The sequence below is a fragment of the Syngnathoides biaculeatus genome, chromosome 4 (assembly GCF_019802595.1).
Source record: "Syngnathoides biaculeatus isolate LvHL_M chromosome 4, ASM1980259v1, whole genome shotgun sequence".
Lineage (NCBI taxonomy): Eukaryota > Metazoa > Chordata > Actinopteri > Syngnathiformes > Syngnathidae > Syngnathoides > Syngnathoides biaculeatus.
This window is the reverse complement of record NC_084643.1, coordinates 9,920,030-9,939,665: the sequence shown is the minus strand read 5'-3', so window position 1 is coordinate 9,939,665 and position 19,636 is coordinate 9,920,030. Positions and strand designations below refer to the sequence as shown.

At 43.0% G+C, this 19,636-nt stretch overlaps 1 protein-coding gene and 1 long non-coding RNA gene across 3 annotated transcripts in view; one reads left to right on the top strand and one right to left on the bottom strand.

The window, feature by feature from the left end:
* Positions 1-19,636, top strand: part of efna5b (ephrin-A5b) — a 100,079-nt gene that overhangs the window by 72,317 nt on the left and 8,126 nt on the right. For both annotated transcript variants that reach the window (XM_061817458.1, XM_061817457.1), the window contains exon 2: positions 2,605-2,897. In XM_061817458.1, the coding sequence (XP_061673442.1) occupies positions 2,605-2,897 (293 nt within the window). The remainder of the gene's footprint in view (positions 1-2,604; positions 2,898-19,636) is intronic.
* Positions 3,396-19,636, bottom strand: part of LOC133499430 (uncharacterized) — a 240,582-nt gene continuing 224,341 nt past the window's right edge. Inside the window, exons 9-10 of the long non-coding RNA XR_009794654.1 lie at positions 14,215-14,345; positions 3,396-4,093 (exon numbers count right to left, since the gene is read on the bottom strand). This is a non-coding gene — a long non-coding RNA (uncharacterized LOC133499430). The remainder of the gene's footprint in view (positions 4,094-14,214; positions 14,346-19,636) is intronic.

The window sequence follows — 19,636 nt, the reverse complement described above, 5'->3', positions numbered from 1 at the left end:
TGTGAGGGAGGACATGAGGACTGTGGGTGATAGAGAAGAAGATGCAGGAGATAGGCTTAGATGGAAACAAAATGACATGCTGTGGCGACCCCTAATCGGGACAAGCCGAAAGGAAAAGAAGAATGATTTAACGTGGACTATACTCGGGCCATATTAGAGATTGATTGGAAACTTTCTATTTGAAGCATGTAAACTTGCAGTTTTGGGGAAGGGAATCTTCCGTGAGCCTTTCTACCTGAGTGCCGGCTTCCGGCTATCTCACTTGTGCTTCTTTGCTAAGCCTCCAGCACGCATAGCGCGAACCCAACACAGGCATACAAGTGTGTATGGAATTGAAAATATGTGTCTGTGTTTATGTTACAGATGTCTTTTCTGTCCAATTTTACGTGCTCGCCAGGCCAAATGAGCTCGGCTTCATTTGCAGTCGGGGTCCGTCACCACCATTGTGAAGACGGAGGCTTGAAGAGAAGGGCAGCTGAAGCGTCGCGCATACGGCATTGCACACATGCTGTATCTCCTCCCCTTCACGTACACACGGGCGGATAAAAAGGATAGCAGCATTAAGTCAGTGACATTTTAAAACAGGAAGAAAGAGATAGAGCCATGGATCTTCCTGGACCTCAGCAAGCATGTTTTAAATGAAATGTTACAGATGAGCTCCTTCATGCTTTGCTTGTAAATGCTTCACAACGGTATTTACCCTGAAAGAATAAACACAGGCTCGGGTGGGAAGAAAAAAAAAAAAAAACGTATCCTAGTTCATGCTCATAAATCCTCACACATGCACAATCGTACACATGCACATAAACGAATGTACAAAATAAAGCCAGCTGACACAGACGCACGCGGTAATGGGAAATGGCTGTGGGTATATTTGCCACTTTATTCGGAGATTAATCATTTAATTATACAAAAACAAATGGAGACGCTCTGAGCAGATTAGCGGAATTGCTATTTGAGTTTCAAAACGTTTGTGTCACGTTCGTCGGGATCGCCGCTTTGTAGCGTGCGCCGGCGCGCAGCGGATGCCGGATCGGCATTCTAGTGCATAAGCGGCGACTTGATCCGACAAAATCCGTTCTCGAGTCGGAACTCCGAATGCCACGATCACATAACTGCAAAGTAGAATAGAGATCACAAAAAGTGAGCATAACAGAGAGAGAAGAGTTAGAGTACAAAAAAAAATAATAACAATAATTTTTCCAGTAAAATGTGATTTATTTCCGTTTGTCCTCAGTCCTCCCGAGTCTCTCTCATACTGTTTGGGTGGCTTGACGGGTTTCCTTCCTATAGTCTGCAGTTTTCAATTAAAAGTTTGGTCGGGTTTTCCGGACTAGTTCTAATCCGACATGCCAAATGGTTTGTTTCACAAATCCGTCAAGCAAAGAGTGAATAGAAACTAATTGGAAAAGGGCAAGGGTTTAAAAAAATAACTGCGTTTAGATGGATGTTCTCCCCGTCACATCCATTATGGGGTCAGTCGGATCAAAAAGGAATAGAGTAAACGACTAGCGCGACACAAAAAAAAAAAAAAAAAAAGCCAGTGTCTTTTGCCGATAACATCCATTCAATCACGAAACGTTGCTGCCGTTTTCTTTATTTTAAGATAAAGTCAGAGGTGAAACCCACAAGTCATTTTTTAGCGTACTTCCATAGACTGTATTATTTATTCGATTTTCTTAAACAGATGTATTTTAACCTTTTTTTTTTTTTTTTTTTTTTGGAACGTGTTAAAGTAGATATGCATTATCCAGGCTATCTCCTCAAAGGATGTATTTTGTAGCTGGACACCACAAATTTGCAAAATTTCCATAAAGTACTCTCGTGAGCCCAGCCGGCTTTCCAGCTGGATTTGGGGCTGAAGTGAGTCCGCGGCACCAGCTGTGCATAGGAGTGTCCATGTGCAATTTAGCGGCTGAAGCTGTCACATTGGCAGTGCTTGAGGACGCAAGCGTATTTCACAGCCGTTTTCAGTGACCCTGAAACGGGGCCGCTGAAGACCCTCACAGCGATTGCTCTCCAATTTAGGGCATGCCACAGATGTGATACCTATTCTGTCATCAGCAGATGAGATGTGTTGAGTGCGTGTTTAGGTTTGTTGTCGACATCTGATAAATCGGTGTGTATCAGAACCCCGAGACCCCCGTGTGGCCTCCTCTTGCACCGCCGTCAGGGACCGGGCGGAGTGTTTTTCCCATCATGACATTTCTCATCTGGACCTCCACGTCTCCCCGTGATCTTTTGTACCATGCCTGCGTTTGTCCTTCTGTCTGTAAAGATTTTCGAGTGCTTCTCCCCCCCTTCTCTGGAGAATCTTTTTTTTTCCCACACTTCTCTCGCCATGTGCAGATGTGTGCGCAAGTATGCGCCGCAACGACAGATTTATAGATATAAACAAACTCACGTAAAGAAATTTATTGAAGCTTGAAGATGAGAGCACGCCTGCCAGTAAATTTCACCGCCACCGCGACAGAGTGCAGAAAGGATCAAGCTCGCGCTCTGCATATGTGCTTAAATTCCGACACTTCCAGCGGCGGCTATTCGGGTTACTCTTCGTGCGTCTTTTCCACCTCCTGTACGTGACCTTTTTGCTTTCTTTTCTAGATTCCATCGCGGTGACTATCACATTGACGTGTGCATAAATGACTACCTGGACGTCTACTGCCCGCACTACGCCGACTCGGTACCCGAGGAGCGGACGGAGCGCTACGTCCTCTACATGGTCAACTACGACGGCTACAGCACGTGCGACCACACCTTCAAGGGCTTCAAGCGCTGGGAGTGCAACCGGCCGCACTCGCCAAACGGGCCGCTCAAGTTCTCGGAGAAGTTCCAGCTTTTCACCCCGTTCTCCTTGGGCTTTGAGTTCAGACCGGGCAGAGAATACTACTACATCTGTGAGTCTTCCTCCGCTGGCATTTGCTTGTGTTGCTTGGCAGCTCTGTGACATATCAATCAGTACCAGGGTTGCAAAATTCTCTGACTTTCCAAACACTGGGGACTGGCGCTGCGATGAAACGGGAATCAATTAGCTTCCATTAAAAAGGAAGATAAAAAGATCTTATTTAGAAACTCCATCGCTATGGCAGGGAGGTAAGCCAGGTTTGGACGTCAGAATGACCTGCACGCACAAGTAAAGTCATAATTACAGTATATGTCTGGGAAAAATACTTCCAGGCCGTACATATACGATAAACAAAGACAGGTGTTAGAATGTCCAATGTCAGATTCTAATGGTATGATAGCCTTGAGCAAAAATAATTGTGGTTTTACGTTATAACTGTGATGGAAGTACACCAAATCTAGTATTACTAGTACAGTATTAGTATTTTGAATTGTTTGGGAAAATAACTTTGTTCATTGAACGCAATCTATTTTCTTTTTAAAACGTGTAGAATATTTGGTGTAGTAGCGAACAGCAAGTAAATGATTTCATTATTAATCAAAATGCAAAACAGCAAAAGTACTTATTCCTCGTCAAATTGGAAGCCATCTTTCTACTCTGAAGTAACGTCAAAGCGTAACAAAGCTGATGCTACCCAACCTAGTCAGCCGTGTTATCTGCGTCGTTAAGAAGCTCTATCTCTCTATCCATCCATCCATTTTCTTAGCTGCTTATCCTCACAAAGGTCGCGGGAGTGCTGGAGCCTATCCCAGCTGTCATCGGGCAGGAAGCAGGCTACACCCTAAACTGGTTGCCAGCCAATCACAGGGCACATCGAGCTAGACAACAGTCCCACTCACCATCCAACCTCGGGGCAATTTAGAGTCTCCAAATAATGCATGTTTTTGGGATCTGGGAGGAAACCGGAGTGCTCGGAGAAAACGCGTGGAGGCACTGGAAGAACACGCAAACTCCACAGAGGGAGGGCCGGGATTGAACCCGGGTATTCAGAACCATGAGGCCAGCACTTTACAACTGCGCCACCATGCCGGTCCCAGCATTTATTTCAATTGTAAAAATGCTAACGGCCCGGCCTAGTTGTTGTTCCTTTCAAGGTAGCAATATGTTAATGTGCAGCATTAATATTACCTTGAATATGTTAAAAAGTCAGGCCGTTTTCATTATCCATCCTTTATCATGCCATGGTACCTGAAAAAAAAAAACCAAAAGAAGTGCCTTTGCAACTTGAAACTTTTTAAACTGCGATACACCTTGAAACCTGTTCCCACCCCCTCACAACCTACATCACTAATTCACTTTTTTTGTGTCCTGTTCAGCTGTTTGGTCAAGCAGAAAGGAGGGTCGGTGTCCCTCTTATGCCGGAACGGTTTTACTGTGTCACAGTTGAGTTTTCAAGATGCCGCTGTGGTTGCTTAGAACTATAATTGATGGATATTAAGAATTAGAATCTTAGTCCAACAGAACGCAATTTCTCTTGAGGTTAAGGGTCATGAACGCGAGTGTGCAATTGAAGTGTGATGGGACTATGTAAATCCCAAAAATCTTTACTCTGGTGCTGTTGATTAATTGGATTCTGTTTAAAAGTACGCAAAGCCGTGTCTGCACATTACAGAAATTTTAATTGATTTTAATTAACATTACAAAATTAATCCTCAGTTTACGATGGAGCTCCGTTTCCATGGCAGCTACATGACACAAATGTGTTCATACGCCACAATGTCCAGTACACCTATGAAGCCACATATACTGAGAACTGCCTGTATTATTCTAAAATTTGAGCTGGATTTGTTTTAGGAATTCTTTTTTTTTTTTTTTTTTTTTTTGCTGGTTATATTGGTGGAATTTTACTTCATTCGCTCCCCTAATAAATCCTGGAAAGAAAATGAATGTGTTCCAGCAACTTCCAACTTTTATCAGAATACAGCCATAAATATATTCAGGTCATGTTTGGAGTAACATTTTATCTCCAAACGAATAAAGAATACCTGAAACACAAGCACACGATCCGTCAGCCATGTTTTCACACTCGCGCTGGGGTCGACACTTTTGTGGAAAACCTTTTCCTAAAATGGCAAAAGTATTCCGGGGCAGGGGTGGGGGTTATAATAAGTGAGCCAGAAAGTTATTGCTCAATTCTCCAGCCGCATTATATTGGAGTCTTGAAAAGGAATAGCCTCCATCAAGCTCCTCGTCGGCTCATGTTGAATGTGCAGTTGTCTGCGTTTCGCCATTAGAAGCGAGTCGCACCGAGGTTATCTCCGGCTGAGGGCAGCTTAAAGCCGGCAAAAACTCCGTGGCTCAGAAAGTGTTGAGGGAATGGATGTGAGGGTTCATGAAATTCAAAGTTGAAATGAACCTCAACCCTTTAATACATTCATAATGTCTCCGCATGGCATGTTTGAATAAAATGAATCACGGATTTGTTTGCAAACCTGCGCATTTAAGATGACCCTTACCAAAATATTGGAAGTCGGTTTCCACTTCAAAGTTTCTTGGAGAGAGATTTTCAAAAACATTTATAGGAAGGATTTCCTTTGGATGAAAGACATATTGTCCGTGACAGCCGACTGCTTGATGAATACAGGTGCGTTCCAGTAAATTAGAATATAGTACAAAAATTCCTTTAATGCAAGAAGCGCAGTTAAAATTTTTTACATCATTTTTGGATTCAAATCAATTTAAATGTTGTAATTCAGGGGGTCTGGTAACTGTAAACATTTGTCATCAAAACTGTGAAAAAAATGAAATGTTGAAATGCACCTGTGTATTGCAACATGATTAATAAACGTTATTATCTATGTTTGACCTAAAATGTCTGCTCGTATAGGATCAAGTTAAGGCACCTGAAATTCTCTTTTTTTTTTTTTTGGGAGAAAAGATGATTGAGGGAAGTTTGCCCTCCTACAAAATCGTTTTGCTCTCGGGAGACGGAGGAGCGGGCCCAGTCGTGACCATATGCCAATTATAATAAAGGACTAGAAAATTGATGGCACATTTATGTTCTGAAATGGGGGCCATTACTTTCATGTCTGGTTCATGCATTATTGATGCAGCTATTTGGAGGTAAAGTTTTAAGGTTTGTCCACGTTGTGCTAATGAGGGAAAAATGTGTTTCTCTGCGGACAAAATTAAATGAACATGTAATGAACATGACTGACTAAAATAACAGAAGTCTGCATTAGTGAGAAATTAGGAGTGTCGTAAATGAGTCCAATATTGGCTGAAGCGGCACCAAACAGGGATTCTTCTTTGGTGCACACCCTAAATCGCTACAGCTAAACCTTCCTTGGTGGAGGTTACAATCCAGATATTGTGTTCTTCTTCTATTTTTGCACAGCCGCGCGATATTGCAGATTTTATCTTGGAGTCATTTGTCTGTCACAAGATCGTATAAAAGTGGAATAATTTACCACTGTCAAATAAAGCACTCGGTATTTGACGAGCAACGATAATGGCTAGCTTACCAGTCCGAGCAGCTAATGTACTTTGTGTCTGCAAAGTCATTCACCATGCTGGACGCTCCTTGAAAATAAGCTTGTGTCTTCTCATTCTGATATTTATTGGGATATTTCTGGTGTATATTACGACCACCATGATCCTAGAGTCTGGAGTCATTAATGCTGTCATGCTGTCTGCTGCATGACGATGATGCTCGTTCTGGTTTTCCCCCAAAATGTTGGTTGAATACCAAAGTGTCCAATCGTCGGGCCACTCAAATTTTTGACTCCCGCTGAAGCTTTTATTGTGTTTGCTCCTCAGCTGAGTCGGGCCTCGCGAAGATGTGTTTTCTCGACTGGCAACTTTTTACACCGCCGTTAACCGAAGCGTAACCTGAGATTTTTATCCAGGTTTCATTTCACACGCTCCCTCGTCCTGCTCCACCACACCTTAATACGACTCTCACAAACTTGCTGCTGTCTATGCGCTGAAGTGCAATCTGGAAAGAGTCCTCGCACTTATTTGACAATATTTCTTTCTTAAAATTTGCAATATGCTCCTTGTCATTTGGACCCAAATTACGCTGTGCGTCATGCTAATGAAGATGAGGCGAGGTCGAGAGCTCGATGGGGGTTAGCTGAGGGTTGCACAATTTCTCCGCTTGCGCATGTCGCTACTTGTAAGGTTTTTTTTTTTTTACTGCTGAGAGATGCTTGTCCCGGGGGCCGGATTAAATTACACTGCGACCGACAAGGCTTCTGCGGATGCCGTGCATTCGACTGTTGCGCTGCGTATTGGTTTAGTGGCCCGCGGCTTCATTGGCTATTGAATGATTCTAGCATACAGCCTCGCTGGCCAGCACGGCGGATATTAAAGTCATCTACCATGAAGTCATCTGACATGTGATTTCCCGCCGCCATTGTGTCCACCTCCCATGTCCATAAAAAGCAGGCGGCGCGGCTGTTGACAAATTGGGCCGTCTCTTTGGTGGACAGAATTTAGAGCTGAGGAAAGATAGAGAGCTCGTTACATTACGCCAACTACACTTGAACCATTCATTCATCTACTGGATCGGTTTCTATCTCCACCGTCGTCATCATCATCATCATCACAACCAGAGCCATCAGCCAATGTTTCTCGAAAGCGCTGCAGTAGAAGTACGGGAGACCTCTCAAACTGCATCACTGATAAATACAACTATTCAACTGAGCCAGTTAAATCAAAGCACTAGACGGGCAAACTAATTACTGCCACTCTCTTAAGTTACATTTGAGTTTAATATGCCGCTATTGTAAATATTAAGGAGTTTAGGTGATGGAAAAACACGAGGAAAAAAAAATCAGCGGCTCAGACTTGATTATCGCTAATCTTTTATCGCTAATCCTTTTAAAAGAGCAAAACTGAATGCCACAGCTACAGAAAATCTTCCGTTAATCTTGTTTGTGTGCCACCAGCAGCTCCCCTGGATTTGCTTTCTGGTCATCTGAGTGTTAAATATTGTTTCAGGGCACACTCCATTTCCTGTGCGCGCGGCGCGCTTACATGCTTGCTTCAGTGAATTAACAAAGGGGCATTTGAACCAACTGTTGCCAAACTGCAGACAACAAGTGACAACGGTTTCTATGGAAACATGCAATCCTTTCTCTATGTAGTCAATCATAATAGTAACGCAACTAAAACAACAGATCTTTTGGCATCAAAGATTTTGGGTCATCGTTAGCCGCTATTGTGAGTTTTAGTGTCATAACTTTTGATTTAGTCAACAAACGTAGCATTCGTATTTGAGGTTAGCAATGTGTTTGGCTGCTATATTAAAATCTTATTAGTCGGAATCTTTACAATTTGATAAGGTCAACACACCTGAAATCAGTTTTTGAGATAAAATGCCATATTAACCAAATGCCTTTCTAAACAGATGGATTATTGGTGGCTATTCCAAAGCGTTCTGACCCGGGGGTTGCAGATTTAATGTGGATTTCATATTAAGTTCTGTAATTAAAGTATTCTTTTCCGGGGGAAAAAAAACCTAGATGCTTAATACAATGTAATCAGCTATCCAAGGTTGGTCCAAGGAGGATTAATACAAGGATAATTACTAAAAAAAAAAAAAAAAAAAGATAGAGCACCTTCCCGTAATTTAATGTATTTAAAGACTTGGATAATGGAGGGTCTAAAATATCGAGTTACTAAAGCCTAAAAGTACATATTCACTGCCCCGTGAGTGCCAGCGTATGATGCGTGCAGCATAAATAATGTACTGTACACAATGCAGAACGTCTTGAAGACCAACAATCCCAAACATGTCCATCTGGTTTGTTATTTGGAAAAAAAAAACGCAAACATTATGAATTTTATTGTCCCAGTTGGACCTTGTCGCTAGAGCTTCACCTGTTGGATGTGGTTCGTCACAGCCATGCCAACTAATGCAAGTGGACTGTGACAGCAATGTGTGCAAATGAATTCAATCAAACATATTTTTATCTGGATTTGGTTCAAAACATAAATGCCGCGTACTACTGTGCAAACCATCCAGAAAGATCATTATACATTGGCTGTGTAGTTTTAGCTAAATTTTGTCAGCGGACAAAACGAGTCAAAACAATCCATCATCACTCACGGTGGAAGTAATCACCAGATTTTGTCTTTCATTTCCAATGAAGGAAGTCTATTAACACAATAGAGCCTCTTCATTGTTCCATTTAATTCGGGTCATGGGTGAGCTGGAGCGTAGCCATCCTCACTTTGGCTAAATTGCCAACCAATTACAGGGCACATTGGAAATCAGCCATTCACACTAACGTTCACGTCTATGGACAGTTGAAAGTCACAAGTGAATCTTCCAAAGAGACAGCCAGAGTTCCTGGAGAGAACCCACCCAAGGGCAGGGAGCCCAACTGGTGCCACACGGAAAGGCCAGCCTCTGTTACACTACTATAACTTGGAAAATACACTGGGCCCTAAGCATGACCCCTTGGGGTTGCCACAAAAGAGACAAGTGTGATGTCCAACTGCCATTAAAAAAATTCCTCGTGTGTTTTTACACACTTGAGCAATAAAGCTGATTCTGATTCTAAGACCACAACAGCCACCCATTAATTCATACCTTTCAAACAAAAAAAAATGAAAAACAAATTGCAGTTTATCAGTTATCCAAATGTACTGCTTGAGCAACTTCTTTGTAATCATGGCTAACAAATGGGCATTTAGTTCCCCGCAGGAAGTCATTACTTTAGCCAAAAAAAAAAAAAAAAATACAACCAAAGCATCATATAACGTTGCAGTGACTGCATTAAAAATAACCGTACGTGACATTTCCCGTGCAATGGTATTGATGAGCACAGATTGAGCCGTTGTGACCTTGTAGCACGTTCGCCTTCACTACGCGAGTGCATCGTGAAGTGTAGCGAAGCGTAGCTAACAGAGAAAATTGTATGCATCATTAGCCGCCCAAGTAGGCTATACTGCACACCTGCACCAGACACAAATGTCAATGCGTACGGAGGCGGAGGTCGCTATCCTTGAACGCCGACATCGGCCATAAATACGGGGCCCGTGTACTGTACGTGAGGGGGAGCAGTATATCATTTTACAAATGCAGAGCATATATTTATTCCAAATTCCATGGAGAGAATTTCCCCAATCAGTATTTCCCCACACATCCCACTGGTATGTATTTATTTCGAGTTTTCCTTCACAGAATACATCCATATAACGCATGCATACATAAATACTGTAGTTTTATCAGTCGTATCTCATTTCTAATAACACTCCGAGGCTGAGGGAAAGCGGAGTGAAAAATGAATCTTCAGGGGTCTGATTGATTAGCTTTCTCGTTTGTAGATTAGTCTTACGACAACACATCATATTTATGCGCAGAAAGCGCCGCTTAATGATGTTTTCGCCCCTCAAGTTTACTGCGGGTCAAGAGGTCATTTTTGTTGCGTCTGAAGAAATGAAAGGATACGAGGCGGCGTTCGCTGCTCCGATAACCAACGGAGACGCAACGGCATGAGCGGGACAGCGGTAGTGTACTCAGACGGAGGTCATCATTCTTCAGTTTTCATTAATATCAGCGTCTTGTCACCGTTCCGGGTTTTTATTAGCATATTGCATTTGTACGAATACTGAACTCGATTTATTCCACAATTATGTTGAAAAGGTGGCTTTCATCGTGACTTTTAATCAAACAGTATGCCCGAACAGGACTTGGACTGAAACCAATGCATATTTTTGAAAATAAAGCAAAATCTTGTCTGACATTTTTGAATGCTAAAAGGTTCACAGTCAATTAAGGTGACCCTAGAAACAATATGAGGCACATTTCTGATCGGAAAACATGAAAGCATGAAATACAGTATAAATGGACCTTTCCGACGGCGATCTTAAGCTCCACCCCCTTAGCCATGTCCCACAAGCTTCCAAAATGGCGATTGAACACAACGTGTTTGAAGTCGATTCTCTGTCGCGTATTCCAGGTAATATTGGGGTATGTTTTGTTTGCCAAATGCGTCAGACTTGTCCAAGAGAGTTCTACAGAGAGGTCTCAACTATTTCACCCAAGGTTATGTACACGGAATGAAGATTTTGGACGGAGCAGGACGCAATGTCGACGTGACAGCGAAACGTTGGCGATCGATGCAAAAAAGTTTTACACCTCACAAACTTCATATTGAAATCCAACTGGATAAAGTAGTGGAATCGTACTGCGCATGTAAAGCAGGGTGAGTACTTTTTACTTGGAAAGATCACGAGTAATATCATTGTAATCTTTAGAAGTGAGTGGGTGTATTCATTTGACTCGGCTCGTAATGGAACCCAGTGCTCTGTCTTAAAAGTCTGATGTCATCCAAATAGGCAAATAGGCATTTCTCTTGCATGAGACATCGCGCATTTACGTATCACTAACCCGACTCTTGGGCATAAAACATGACACACTTCATTCAGCTGATCAGTGATACACTAACAAAGTGAAAGTTGTTCTCCTGCAATATATAGAGCACTGATAATAATGAAATCAAACTCGGAGGAGAAACTTCTCCCTGACTTATATGTATTGTCCCTTGTAACCTAGCACGTTCCCCAAGCGCATCTGAGGACCATATTCTTCGTAACATGAACTTTTCCAAGTGCACGCTAGTGACAAGCAGCATTGGTTGTGGGACAATACGCCGAGAGGGGCGTGTCAAGCCAGGGGTTAAGACAATGCGGCTATCTGATTGGCTATTATTGTACGAGTGATTGACAGGTCGGAAAGGTCCATTGATATGATACCGAGCAGCATCTCCGAAGAGATTTCGGTCTCCCTCAGAGGTGCCACAAAAATATTTTTTCATTGGGGCACCATTTTTATTGAACACAAAGGTGCTCTCCCAAATTGATCAATTTTGGGGCAGTTGGTAGGAAATGTTAGTTGCAGAATTCACACATCAGTCGTGCTTTGTTTAAGCGCTTTTCTTCGAATCCGCTACTGGTTAAAGCGTCTTGCTGTCTGAGGTGGGTTATTGTCGGTGTGTGTGAGAATCAACACTGGGATTTAAAATGTAGTGCTGACCGCATACATAAGCAATTCAGCAAAAGGAGGCATTAAAAGTGAGGACTGAGTGAGTTTCTCGGGCAGACAGGGGAGATAAGCGAGGACAGCGGGAGCACTTCTCGGGTCAGGGATCACCGGGCTGCGGTGGTTTAAGTGAAAGCCATCTCCCAGAATGCTGATGCAAGCAAGTTTTTATTATTTTTTTTTTTCATAATATGGACACCATCTTGGATTTGAGTTATTTTAATCTGAAAGAGGGCAGATATCCAATATCAGCTCATCGCAAAAGATAAGGATGCCCACTGGATGGGCTACTCCACGTGCTCGTGTGGAGATTCTCAAAGATTACAACATTAGGTACAGCTCGCCTGCAAAATGGAAGCATATCCGTTGAAGAGGAGTATTCATTTTACTTGCCGGTAATTTTGTTGTTTATCACAACGTTTATGGGCATCACATTGTTCAAGTGGCTAACACGATTCCTGTGATACGGTTTGATAAGCATTATCGTCCATCCATTTTGCAAAATCATTTCTCTGAATTCCAGTTGAAGGTGAGCTGGAACCTGTCCGAGATGGCTTTGGACAGGAATTGGGGTCCACCCTGGAATGCGCCGTTTAATTTTGGTTTTGTTTTTTCTGCTGTATTGTCTCTCTACAATATTTAATTCTCCACTAAAATGCATTTATTCGAACCACGTTGCTTTTTAGAAGAAATACTGCCATCCGCAGTCAAGATTAATAAATCACAGAGTCTCTAATCAATTTGATTAAATTTTTTTTATGGAGTCTAGCCCCCAATATCTGTAAAAAAAATCAATTTTGAGTCTTCATCAAACCTAACGTGTGTTTTTGAAATGTCCGAAAAACCACACAAATACGAGGAAGAGCAGCCAAACGCCACACAGGAAAGCTGCAGTTGAGATTTGAATCCAGAACCTCAGATCTGTGAGGCAGCTGTGCCAACCACTGCTCACTGGATTACCCAGCCGTGTTTCAGTCGTCAATTAATTTCTCCTCTGGGTTGAAAGCGTCTCACAACATTCGTATGTGAGGAATTTTGATTACATATTACGACGTTTCCCCCCTTACAAAAGAACAAAGACACGCCATGGCTGAAGCAGGAACCTGCCTTTTATCGACATATTACGTTTTGTTAGCACTGCGGGTGGCTCGCTAATGGCGACAAAAGAGCTGGCGCCGTTCCATTGGCGGCGCAATCATGGAACCTGCATATGGGCGCCGTCATAACTCGGCCCCTTCATCTGTTCTATCGCCGGCATCCCCAAATCGTCTAACAGCATGGAATTACGTGCCTCGGACCTTCATGCACGTACTGTATGCATGCGTCGCCCCAACCCCCGTGTACGTGTGCAAAATACGGACGCACATGAGTGAACAGGGGGAGTAGCTGCACGTTGTCTAGAATGCATTATTACGTATAATCCTGATAGAGAGACGGGCAAGTTCACGTCCTCCCTTTTCATCTCACCTAAACAATCGCCTGTGCAAATAAAAGGGGAAACAACGTTTTTCACACAAGAGGAAGCAAACACAAAGCAGTCGTGTGTCGAGTCCCCATCATATGGATGTCACGTCATGTAATTTCCGGCCTGTAAGCCGCGACTTTTTTTCCCACGCATTCAACCCTGCGGTTTGTGCAGTGATGCGGCTAATTTCTGCATTTTTTGTACCGTCTTTCTTTGTAAATATCTCGTGTTTCAATGTCAGTTTCAATGTGGGCACTTGCGGTTTTACGTGGCTGCAACTTTTGTATGCACCAAATGGTATTTCCTTTACAAATGTACCGGGTGAGGCTTATAACCAGGTGCGCTCTGTAGGCCGAGAATTACGGTACGATTTATTTGTGGCCAATCCCGGGGCGTCTGGAGAACAAACTACAATTCACACTCACAACTGCGGTCGATTGATAATTTTCATTGTATCTAACATCTAGAGAACACATGCAAGCACAAGGAGAACACGCAAACTCCACATAGCAAGGCCTGAGCAGGGACTCAAACCGAGAACTGCAGAGCTGTGTGGAAGATGTGCTGAACACGCCATCACAAAGCTGCCCGTGGTTAAAACAACGCATCCAAAAGGTTTTATAGGTTAGGTGAACAATCCAGAGCAAGGTACAAAGCCATGGCGTAAGGATGATTTATTATTGCAAACGAGTTCAGCTCAGTGTGATATATATTCATACGTCATGGTATTCAGACATGCTTGGATACAAGAAAGCCTACATTTCATAACATGCATACAAAACTGCTCGGTTGAATGGAAGAAAATCCTTAAGAGGAAAATAATAATAATAAAGTGAGAGAGAAAGTTACCTGGAGTAGGTGAGCAGTGCTTCGTTGTGCGTGGCCATCTTTGGCAACTGTGATTATCCACGCTTTCACCCGGTGGGCTGATCACAATTCACCGTCATGAAGGCAAGGTCACGCCGTCATTGACCGTTAACCTGTGACCCACATTGATAATTACTCATTACACCTAATTGTTTTTTTTTTTTCCCATGCATTTGTTTCCCCCACCCGCCCGCCCCTTCCTCTTCCGTCATTATGCTTATTTATGCGCACTCACACGAGCTCGCACATTCAGTGTTGGCGGATACCAAGGCCATGACAATAATGTTATGATTCCTGGGGATAGACTAAGCGCCGCAATGAAACATTATGCACTGTGATTTATTATCGCGTGTCTGCTTTAAAAAGCTCAAGTCCGCCTCACGGCCATAAGTCAAAAATTTGTTTATTTATTCACTCGAATATGGAAACGTGAACATTGAGTCAATTCTGGATCCACGATAAGACTTATAATCCATTGACTTTCAACACATTAGTTTTTGCTGAGGCTAAAAAAAAAACAAAACGGTTAGCGACAATTACGGGTAGAAGGGAAATTTTGTTGAAAGTTACGACCAGTAGACATTTGGCCTCAATTCATTTGGGCTAATGAATTTTCGTCCAATCTGTTATCGTGCCCAGTTACATTTTCATGTAGGAAAATTTTTAGGACAGTCTATTTCCTTGTACATTGCAAATAACATATATCCAAGATGGCTGTGTTTACAAAATAACAAGCATGTACAAGTGCCCAAATTGCAGTAAACACAAGCATCAACATCGGACATTAACATGCAGTAAACAATATTTTTTGAACCCTTCAAAGTTTTCTCTTCCCCGGACTGCTTTAAATTCGGCTCACTGCCAATTCTCTGTATTGTGCCACTTGAGAGCAAAACATTTTAACTGTGTCACTTAAACCATGCAGTATAAATCCAGACCCCAAAAAAATATATAAATATAAATATATACGATCTTTTCCTGGAGGAATTGCGGAATGCAGTGCACTGGTTACGGCAACAATAGCGGCTCACAGGTGTCAGAATCGGTCAACTTCGCACAACACACGTGAAGCGGTTGTTATCCCCCCAAATATTTGTTTGGTGATTCACAGGGAAGCAAAAGCTTCAGAAATCTTTCTGGTCTTTACAGTAAATGGGGAGATACAGACACACTTTCTTTCTCCCCTGTTATTCCGACTTGATGTGAGATTTTCACCTTGGCAACGGTTGCCAAAATAATGACTTTGTCTAGCGTCGGCCGGGAGTTAAAAGATGTCGGAAGATTGGGACGTTCCTCCACAGCTGCCTGGACCCAAGTTGTTCTATTTCTCTACTTCATAAATCCCTCCTATAGCGCGCTCGCCGCAGCAGCATCTGCTTAATGGGCCTCGTTGCTTTTCCATCTTCTTACTCGAGCACAGCAGGCAGACAAGCATAAGCATGCACGTAGATTCTCAGTGATCTGTAGTTTTGACTCTTTTCCCTCGATTTGTTGCTATGTAACTGCTATTAATATCTAAAAGTCGTCTCGCAAATGCCTGCCTTATTTTGAACTTTTCCAAGTTTGCTATTTTATTGTTTCCACGCCCAGAGACAACGTTTGCAAATGGTCTCATTAGTAAATGGAAATATACGCATAAAAGCAGCATTTTGTCTGTATTTGTCAGTGTCACCCAATCTCTTGGATGGTGGTTTATTTAAAAGCAGACTGCTGGAATCTGCCGTTCCCAAACACAACTGCGCTTTCTCAAAGCCAAAACCAACGTGCCGTTCCTTTCTGCAGCGCGCTGGCAGCGCTGCCCGGTTCGGAATGTTCTCCACTGGACTCCGCATTGTTCTCTTTAACTCCCACGACGCTAATGAGAACCGACAATCGAAGCTGACTCTGCGCAAGAAATCTGCCAGAAATGGTGATCAATTTCATCTCAAAATATCTTTAAAAGACACCTTGAAAACACCACAAATATTATTACTTTTGTTGGTTTTTTCAATCACAATTGCCCAATGCTGATTGTGCCGACTCAAATCCTGTTGATGCAAAGAAATACCAAAAAGTAGATCCAAGCTACGTATTATCATATCAGTAATGTGCCAACTTCGCCCGTATTTCTAGTTATGCAGGCAATAAAATAAAAAAGAAATGAGGTTGGATGTGTGCCTCCTCCCGCTGACCCCGCGGTCTAAAGAACAGTAGATGTTCAATATGAAATCTGTGCAGAAATGTCAACACTAATCATGATCATCTTCGCCGTCCCAGCCAGTGACACATTCAAAACGTAATGATTTGTTCACAATGCTAAAAATCGGAGATTGTATTCCATCCCCGATCCATTTTCTATTGCATTTATTCTTGTTAGAGTCACAGGTGGGCTTTGGACAGTCTGGACGGGTTACCGGTCAACTGCAATTGACAAAACAACCATTCCCGCTCACGGTGACACTTACGGACAATTTAGAGCCGGGGCATCAAATTTGTTTTCGCGACCAAGTATGTCGTTATGGTCGTCCTCTTGGTCGGGTGCGTGATTTGTTCACAGTAAGGCAGGAAAAGCGAAATAAAAAGAATGTAACTAGCCTCGATGTTTTCTTGGCAGTAGGTGAGCTGCACTGTAATTGTTTACAGACTCTTGTTTTTGGCTCGAGCCTGTGGTAGTTACCCAATTTCCCCCAATATGTTGTGTGTGGGATGTACACTCGCCGGAGAAAACGCACGGAGGTCCTGCGCTGAGATTCGAACGAAAGGACCTCTCGACTGTGAGGCTGATGTTGTAAACCACGAGCTCACCACGCTAGCCTAGGACGGCTTTTTTACGTTGAAATTCTTCGACCGTAATATCGTAAACAACATTGTCTGTCCACGGCTGTGAAATTTCCGCCGGAACGGTCAAGGAAATGTGTTTTCCAGATAACATTACAGATGCAATAAGGTTTGGCTTGGCGTGTGATTGAAACAATACAGCACCTAAGCCGCACTGAGCCCACCTGTTTGTTTTGGCGTAATTGGATTCTGCTTCATACCATTTGCCTTAATGCTGATGCATAATGCAATGCACTGCGGGGACCGGCCATTACCAGCTATGGGACGGGTCTCGAAGAAGTAACCTGACCCGACAAACACGAGCCCCGCTCCCTCCTTTCTCCCGTCCCGTCCCTGGGACGCCATTCCTCAAAGCCGCCCCTCTGCTCAATCCGGATGGATTGATGGTGGAGGCTTGCCGGCCCGATGGGAACCAGAATAGCAGGTGTTGACGTTAGAGCCTACAAGAACAATAAGCCGGCTCTATGCAGCATGTTAATCCAAAATAAACAGGCTCGGGCGAGGGCTGCGAGGGCCGGGGCGGCGGGATCCTCGTCAGAGATCGGGGTTCCGCTAACAAGACAGGCACGCTTCATCTTTCCTTTGTGCAAGCGACGACGCAGCCCGCTCGGGCCGAGCATCCCAGACGTCAACTCATCCGGGCTTAGCTGCCGGACTTTTCCCACTAGGATGGCGCCCAATTCAAAGCGTTGACTGTTCCCGATAAACAGTCTAAGGCCACTTCATTAGGGACGCTTCCACTTCATTATTACAGGAGTCTGTACAAATGGATGCCATTGCATTTATTTAATATGAATGAATCACTCGTGTATTTGAACATGCAATTATAATATTTCAAACGACAATTATCATCATTGTATGTTCACAATGACTTACTGAATAACAAATAATTAATAATAGTGAACATCATATAGGAAGGAACATTCAACATCAACACCAACAATCATGCAGCTAACAATATGGGCAGATTGAACGCTAAGACTGCGCTAAAGGAGGATTAAAATTAATCTAGATTTCTGCATTTTGGCTGTGAGTGTACTTACTGGAGGACTGAAAGGTGCGAGCATCAATCATGCACAGTTTTTCCCCATTTGCGGTCCTTATCCCAAACAAATAGTTGCAGTTTATTGTACTTACATTGACTACAAACAAAGCGGAATATTTCACGCTTTCATATTTCATAGTTTAGATGATTATAGGTAACTGCTAGCAAAAAAAACCCAAATCCCCCATTCACAGATGATTACAAACTGTAGGCACCAATTCATCATTAATCAATGGAGTTTATGCATCTTTAGAAATGTCATTTTTTGAATTAGACTATTGAAAAAAAAAATCGACCATTATGTAATTGGATCCAGAATCTGTAATTGCTTCTCTGCTGAGTTTTTTTTTTCCAGCTCGGAGGGGCTTTGGGCTCCATCCGTGCATCGTTCCAAAGAGCTCCTGTAATGTTTTTATTACTCATTGGTTGAAGAGCACGTGCGGCGCGAACACACGTCTAAATATCCCAGCAGCTTGACTTCGCTGTCATCACGGCGGAGACCCCTTCCACGTCTTCTTTGTTGGTTTTTTTTTTTTTTTTTTCGTGGCAGCCGAACTTCTCTCACGACCAGCTGCTGTCGCTAAGTAGCTCGTGTCGATGGCCGGGGCTCAGATCTGCCCGCAAAGATGGTGATGATGATCAAGATAAGACATCTGCTGTGCGTGTGTGTGTGTGTGTGTGTGGGGGGGGGGGTATTTGTTAGCTCAGTCTGCGTTTCAGGTATAAGTGCGGAATAAGAAGCACAATAAGAAGAGTGACATCAATTGTGTGTGTGTGTGTGTCTGGCTGAGCGAGCGCGGCAAAGCTTCATTAGAGCGTGCAGAAATAATAATAAGGCCCCGCTCTCTTTCGTCTCCGCTGCGGAAAAGGAGATCTGATCTCCGGTCACCTCCCTCGCACGCTGACACGTGACAGAGGAACGCGTAAAAGCTGATGTGGCGGCAACGTTAACGCTAACAAAGGGAGAACGCCGCCATGATGGAGGCTTGATGAGCTGTGGAAATTTGGAGGGGAGGCAAAAAAAAAAATGCACACGTTCGTTCGGAAAGCGTCGTCCGGATCTTAATATTAATTTAGGGAAATGCGATTCAGCAGGAGATTTTTTATTTTTTTTTTTAAACTCCTTGTCACTATAGCTATAGATATATAACTATGTACCTCTGCCCAAGCCGAATCAGTAATTATTTCGGACAATTAATTTATGAAACACATTACGAATGGAACTCTCAAATAGATACAGTAAGAGTGTCAAAATCGCTATTTAAAGTACCTTTGAGACGGCCCCGTTTCACAAATTAAAAATTGAGATTTTCCATCGCATTAGCTACTTGGTATGATGATAGAAATTCGTATTGGTCCAGCTTCTTAAAAATAAATGAACTGCAAGCAAATAATTTACTGTACATGCAAGTAGCAAAGAATGGGAGCTTGCAAACAGGGCGGACATTTTTGGCTAATTTTAGGATTCGATGAGTTCTTTGTGGACCATCAGCGACACGATTCTGCAAGCTCATTGTGCATATTTTGAATCTGTATCAAATT